General features: G+C 39.2%; 1 protein-coding gene across 1 annotated transcript; it reads left to right on the forward strand.

Moving 5' to 3' along the window:
• Positions 1-3059, forward strand: LOC110528024 (small ribosomal subunit protein bS16m). The gene is made up of 3 exons (XM_021609802.3): positions 1-187; positions 819-1085; positions 2132-3059. Exons 1-3 carry the CDS (start codon positions 175-177, stop codon positions 2251-2253), a joined length of 402 nt encoding a protein of 133 aa, XP_021465477.3. The 5' UTR covers positions 1-174; the 3' UTR covers positions 2254-3059.
• Positions 3060-7744: the final 4685 nt, after the last annotated feature.

Here is a 7744-nt window from a genome sequence, read left to right on the forward strand (position 1 = left end):
ACAGTGTCAAGTGACAAAAAAACTACACAAAGAAGAACATCACTTCCTGTTTAAAAATGGCTGCACCCGTACTAATGTCACATTAGACATTAGAAGTGCTCTTTTCTGTAATGTTGAAAACGTGTTCGATCTCTTACGTATTCTTTGGACCTCTTTTGCAGGGTATACCTAAACATGGTCCATCTATGTAAGTATGATCAGGTTGCTATTTAACTAACGCTGTAAACATGGGCTAACTAGCACGTTGGGGTACGCTTATTAGCTACCCGGAAATGTCTGTACCTTTACTGTTGACGAGCCATGAGTATGGTGTATAGCAAGCTAGTAGTTTTTGTTTATTTCATGGAATACACAACAGATAGCTAGCTACACAATAGCTAGACATTGAGTGTTATTTGTATTATGGGATGGCCACTTACTAATGAGTTATTGTCCAGACATGAAATACTGTTGGGTGTGTGGTGTTCCCATTTATTGCAGATATTGTTAAAAGAGAGCTCCACCATGTTAAATAACCGTTGCCGTGGGTGGCGATCCAGATTCAAGTATTTTGCAGATAGCATAGTGTTATTGGAGCGGTTGTGGTGTGTAAGCAGTGTGAATCCCTAATTTACCTGGCTAAACACCTGATAACCTTTGACCTAGCTATGCACCTGACAAAACACACCACCTGAACTGTGGTCACAACTAATTGCTTACTCTTTGACAGAAAACATCCTACTTCAATGCTGTTCTATTTTTCAGCCAATTTAATTGCATATACATTTCACTTTTTAACAAAACAATACAATGCTGATTTTGTTGTATCATCCTTACAGCATCCTTCCTACTGAAGACGTACCATGGAGGACACATTGTCATCAGATTGGCAATGGCTGGCCACAAACAGTCTAACAGACCTTTCTACCGCATTGTGGCAGCTTACAACAAGCGAGCACGAGACAGTAAATACATAGAACAGCTAGGCTCTTATGACCCCCTGCCAAACATCTACAATGAGAAACTGGTCAGCATCAACTCTGACAGGATCAAGTACTGGATGGGCTGTGGTGCACATCCAACGAAGCCTGTGGCCAAACTTCTAGGTGTGTTCCCTCTACCCTCACCATGCCAACACACATTTTACAAGTTTATTGAAATTACCAGTGTAAGGCCTACTTCATGGAAAAGACACTAATTCCTAAACAACAAAAATAGTTTTTACAATTTTACTGAGTTACAGTTTATGTAAGGAAATTCGTCATTTGAAATAAATTCATTAGATGGATTTCACATGGTGGCGGTTGAATGGCATGACAATTTTTTTATTTTATTTAACAAGGCAAGTCAGTTAAGGACAAATTCTTATTTTCAATGACGGCCTAGGAACAGTGGGTTGTTAACTGCCTTGTTCAGGGGCAGAACGACACAGTTTTACCTTGTCAGCTTGGGGATTCGATCTTGCAACCTTTCGGTTACTAGTCCAACGCTTTAACCACTAGGCTACCTGCCGCCCCTTTTGGGCCTCAGGATCAAATGGGGCGGGATCTCGTATCTCTGTGCATTCAAATTGCCATTGATAAAATGCCATTTTGTTCTTTATCCGTAGCTTATGCCTACCCATACCATAACCCGACCGCCACCATGGGGCACTCTGTTCACAACAACAAACCACTCACCCACATGACGCCATACACATGGTCTGCGGTTGTGAGGCCGGTTAGATGTACTGCCAAATTCTCTAAAATGACATTGGAGGCGGCTTATGGCAGATAAATGAACATTCAATTCTCTGGCAACAGCTCTGGTGGACATTCCTGCAGTCAGAATGCCAATTGCTCGTTCCCTCAACTTGAGACATCTGTGGTATTGTTGTGTGACAAAACTGCACATTTAGTGACCTTTTATTGTCACAAGGTGCACCTGTGTAATGATGATCCTGTTAAGCAACATTTAAGAGAAAGAAGCTTTTTGTGCATATGCAACATTTCTGGGAACTTTGATTTTAACTCATGATACATGGGACCAACACCATCACTTTGTTCAGTGTAGTATACTTTTAAATGTAATCAATACTTCCAATTAAGTCTCAATGCTACCTGGGAATCTATGTGGTCTAAGACACTGTCAACCCTCTCATGTCTTCCTGTAGGACTGGCTGGGTTCTTCCCCCTGCATCCCATGACGGTGACAGAAACAGAGCGTCACAGGGCCCTGGCAGAACTAGCAGAGGAAGCAGCTCCACAGGATGGAGTTAAGCAGCAGCAACTATGATAGCTGGAGCATGGGGGACTGTCAAGCATAGCATGGTGTGGTTACTGTACACAAAGGACAGCTAGAAATGACATTCTCCTCCCAAAAGGTTAACTGTTTCCAAGTGAAAGCCTTTGTTCTATATGAACTATGAATATTCTTAAGCATTGCTTTTCCTACAAATTTTCTTTTTTTATTTCACCATTATGATAAGTGCTACATATTCACATCTCAAAAGCAAAGACATTTGTTACGATTTTCAGGCATTATTTTATATTAGCTCAGTCGCTAGGAACAATTTGTGTAAGTTGGTTTACAATTTGGCTTAACCCTGTCAGCTGTAGTTGCAGATATTCCACTACTGACGTGCTGCCAAGATGAAACTAATGTATTTTGCATAGAGGCCCCTGTGGGACAGTCATTTAACCTTTTGAGGTCCCATTTTAAATGAAAGAATAACGTATGTCGTACATAAAGTCTTCATATATAATCTAAGTGTATGTCATACTCTATAAAGGATGTCATAACCAGGCACAATGTAGGGTGAATTGCCAAATGTCACATACCTCATTGTGTATGTTTATGCACCATTTATAGAGCATGACATACAAATATAGAGGATTTGTGAAGCATTTATGTCGTGCATATGAAACATTTATGTATGCTATATAAGTTGTACTGTATTTAAAATGTGACCCTGTTGGATGGTGGACGCAATATTTAAGTCCGTCAAACATAGGAGAGTAATGACATACAGTGCCTTAAAGTATTCATACCCCTGGACTTACTCAACATTTTGTGTTAGTCTGAATAAAAAATGGATTAAATAGATGTATTCCTCACCTATCTACACACAATACTAGCGGTCGACCTCTACACAATACCCCATAATGACAAAGTGGAAACATGTTTTTAGATTTAATTTTTTTACAAATTACACTGAACAAAAATATAAACGCAACAAAAAGATTTTAAAAGTTGATTTAAAAGGAAATCAGTCAATTGAAATAAATGCATTAGGCCCTAGCCTATGGATTTCACATGACTGAGAATAGAGATATTAATCTGTTGGTCCTTGGCATATAGTTGATCAGAGGCTGTTGATTGTGGAATGTTGTCCCACTCCTCTTCAATGGCTGTGCGAAATTGCTGGATATTGGTGGGAACTGGAACACGCTGTCGTACACGTCAATCCAAAGCATCCCAAACGTACTCAATGGGTGACATGTCAGGTAAGTATGCAGGCCATGGAGGAACTGGGACATTTTCAGCTTCTAGGAATTGTGTACAGTTCCTTGTGACATGGGGCTGTGCATTATCATGCTGAAATGTGATGCCGGCGGCTGAAGGGCACAACAATGGGCCTCAGCTCTCAGGATCTCGTCATGGTATCTCTGTGCATTCAAATTTCCATCAATAAAATGCAATTGTGTTCATTGTCCATAGCTTATGCCTGCCCATACTATAACCCTACCACCACCACTCTGTTCACAACGTTGACCGCAGCAAATTGCTCTCCCCACGACGCCATACACACTGCCTGCCCAGTACAGGTGAACCCGGATTCATCTGTGAAAGAACACCCTTCTCCAGCGTTTTTACTACATTAAGGCTTAATCATTCAGGCAATTGAGCATTTCTTACCATTCTCATATCTCCATTGTGTCAGTTAATGCAAGATATTTAGGAAATGGAGTGAGATATTCAGGGATATTGGGAGGGTTTTAGTGATAGACACTGCTGGGCTCAGTTACAGTTCTAACATTGAGTGGAGATGTGTCCTGTTGTGTCCTAACCTGTCAGGGTGTGGAGGGATTCTTTATTTCAATTGTTCTGATACATTTTGCAGGGTTATTGTGGTGGAATGGAAATCTGAAGGGTTTGGTAATTTTATATATCATTTTATCCAGAAATTGATATGTTTACAGTTTTTTTTCCTGAAATATCTGGTTTACAACTATTTAGTTGGCAGCTGAATAGTCATTTTATAACTATCATAAGTTAGTCCCCCCCCCCCCCCCTTTTATCCATCAAACTGGTATTCACATCCCCACAGATGGATCATGGCTACTTTACTGATCATTTCCTGTAATCTGATGGGTGCTAATGAACCAAATAAGTACATTAAATATCTTGATTTGTTTTATACATAGGAATAAAGTTGACATTGCTCTATTGAAAGAGGGTGATGTCTGGAGACTTGAAAACAAATACTACAAACTGGCAGCTGCTTCCAGCTTTATAACTAAATCTAATGGGGTGCTTATTCTTATTTCTTATTCTTATTTCTTTTAGTTTTTTTTCTTAAAACTGCATTGTTGGTTAAGGGCTTGTAAGTCAGCCTTTCACTGTATTTGGAGAATGTGACAAATCAAATTTGATTTGATTTTTATTCTACATAAACGCAGTCTACCACTTACAATTGAAAACAGTGGAAATGATAAACAGGGCAGATCTACTTACACATTTTCCACTTTGTATGGAAAGAAAATAGCATTTGTATCTTTTTAGGCTCCAACTTCATATGACAAAGATTTTCTCAGTACTGCAACCAGAAGCATGCTCAATTGATCAGATTATACACTTATTATTGGAACTGACATGAATGCCATTATTGATTCTAAGCTAGGTAGATGTGGACCTTCTCATAGCTCATCACAAGTGAATGATCTTCATCTTAATGACTGTTGGCAAAGTTATAATCCCACAACTAAGGACTATACATGCTTTTCTGATAGATTTAAACTTTCTCGAGAATTGATTACATTTTAACATCTACTGATATTACAGGTAACATGGAACTTATAAAACCATTACTGGCCATTCTATCTGATCATAATCCAATTCTTTGTCAATTTCAAATCTTCTCAATGAAAAAGCTTGCACTGAGATGGAGGTTTAATAATAATTTACTACACAACTCTGACTTCATCTTTCAGTTAAAATCCAATCTCAGATATATATATTTAAAAAATGACTACTCAGTGTAGGACTCAACTATGGCATGGTTAGCTGTAAAATGTTTAACAAGAGGAAACACTACACATTTTTCTTCTAATTTAGAGAAATGAAGACTTCAGAAGACCAGTGAATTGTAAAATCATTGTAAAATGATGGAAGACTCTTAAAAACAACTATTCAACAAAGAGAGAAATTGAGCTTAAAACAAGTAGACTGGAACTTAATGACTTGTTGTGACGTAGAGCAGAATTCATTATGCAGAGGATGTGACAAAAATATTGTTTTCAAGGGAGTAGGCCTAGCCACTTACTGGAGCTGCAGCTTTAACATGCTGAAACATCATCAATACAGCTAATCAGATCCCCTACTAAAGGACGTATATCTGATCCTACAGAAATAAATACACTTTTACAGCATATTATTCAGATTTATACAGTTCCTCACATCACTTTGATACTTCTGTTTGTCGGCAGTTCCTGGAGAACCTTACGCTGCCCAAACTCTGTCAAGAAGAAACAGTTTTATTAGAGGAACATCCCACTTTATCTGAAATGAAAGCTTCTCTTTTAAATATCAAGAAAGCCAAAGCACCTGTTATTGATGGAATACCTCCTGAACTCATTCTCAACTTTTGGGTTGAGCTAAGAGCAGTTATTCTTGAATCGCTTAACATTGCTATTGAAAAATGACAATTCCACAGTGACATCAATACAGCTATCATATCCCTAATCCCTAAGAAAGGAAAATACCTCACAAATTGTGAACATTTTGGGCCGATCAGTTTAATCGGAACAGAAATTAAGATATATGCCAAAGCTCTCGCCATGCGCCTAGAGAAAGCTCATACATCCTGACCAAACAGGGTTTATTAAGAGTTGTCAGGGAGCCGATAACATGCGCGCCTGTTTCATTTGGTTGCTGAGGCTTCCAATCTTGATGCCCTGTGTGCTGTGTTATCATTAGATGCAGAAAAACCCTTTGACTGCTTAGAGAGGGAATATTTATGGCTTGTTCAGTTTTGGGGCTAGATTTATACATATGATTCGCACCATGAATGTGAATCCTTCTTCTATTATATCTACAGGCACTACCCATTCTAATCCATTTATCATACAACAAGGATGTAAACAAGGTTGTCCCACCTCCCCTATGCTATTTGCTCTCTCCCTTGAACCACTGGCACAAAGCATACGTCAAAATTAGGCTTCCTCACATATCAAAATCAAACAAACTGAACAAGCAATTTCTCTGTATACAGATGACATTCTGCTCTATGTCGCACATGCTCAGAAATCCCTCCAGCCAATAATGTCTATTTTCACAGCATTTAGCTCATGGTCTGGTTACCTTCTTGCTCTTTGTGCTGTTGTCTGTGCTCAATAATGTTTGTACCATGTTTTGAACTGCTACCATGTGTTGCTATGTTGTTGTCTTAGGTCTCTCTTTATGTAGCGTTGTGGTGTCTTTCTTGTCGTGATGTGTATTTTGTCCTATATTATTTTTATTATTTTTAATCCCAGGCCCCGTCCCCGCAGGAGGCCTTTTGCCTTTTGGTAGGCCGTCATTGTAAATAATAATGTGTTTTTAACTGACTTGTATAGTTAAATAAAGGTTAAATAAATAAAATAAAAAGTAAGTGTAAAGTGTGTGGCGATTCCCTGCAAAAATCCAACTGCAAGCTGGTGACGTATTCTGGCCACTAAATGGCGCCAAAGAGCAAGAGAATGCTTAGATGCCAATACAAAGACAAAGTGTTTGAACTGGAATTTCAAGTGATCGAACAAGATGCACCTGCAATACTTGGAAGATCAGCTTGTCTGGAAATGGGCTTAATACAGAGGATATATATATATAATATATATTCAAGCTTGAACAAAAGACAGAGACCAACATTTTGAGTGAATATGAAGATGTATTTACAGGACCTGGATGTGTTCCAGGAGTTCATCACATTCGATCCAGAAGTAACACCAGCGGTTTCCTCACCTAGAAGTGCCTGTGGCGCTAAAAGAAGAACTGGAAAAGGAACTGAACGATTATCACCAAGCCGTTTACCCATTCAGGAGGCTCAGTTTGCTTGACGACGACATCCATATTTTTCATGCCAAACAAAATACAGGTATGCATGGACCCACAGGATTTAAACAAAACCATCGAGGGAACATTATCCTTCACATACCATTGAAGAGGTAGTTGCTGAAATTCCTAACGCTAAGGTATTCTCAACTGTTGATGCAAACCAAGGATTCTGGCAAATTCAACTGGTTGAAGAGAGCTCCCGACTACACATTAAATACGCCGTTTGGGAGGTATTCATTCAAGAGACTGCCGTTCGGAATTGTGTCCACTCCACAGGTGTTCCAGAGGTGCCTCGCCCAGCATTTGAAAGGTCTGGAAGGTGTCATGAACATCATGGATTACATTCTTGTCGTGGGTGATGACACAGAGCAGCACGACCGGAGACTGAGACAACTACTAGACAGACTGAGAAGCATCAACTTGAAACTGAATAAGGACAAGAGAAACATCAGAATGACAGAAATCCGCTACA

The sequence above is a fragment of the Oncorhynchus mykiss genome, chromosome 7, assembly GCF_057628025.1.
Source record: "Oncorhynchus mykiss isolate SJ-2025 chromosome 7, ASM5762802v1, whole genome shotgun sequence".
Lineage (NCBI taxonomy): Eukaryota > Metazoa > Chordata > Actinopteri > Salmoniformes > Salmonidae > Oncorhynchus > Oncorhynchus mykiss.

What these genes read in the sequence shown, in the direction of transcription:
- LOC110528024 (XM_021609802.3), top strand. An exon ending in GCCTGTGGCCAAACTTCTAG is followed by an intron (nt 1,086 to 2,131) that starts GTGTGTTCCCTC and finishes GTCTTCCTGTAG; the next exon opens with GACTGGCTGGGTTCTTCCCC.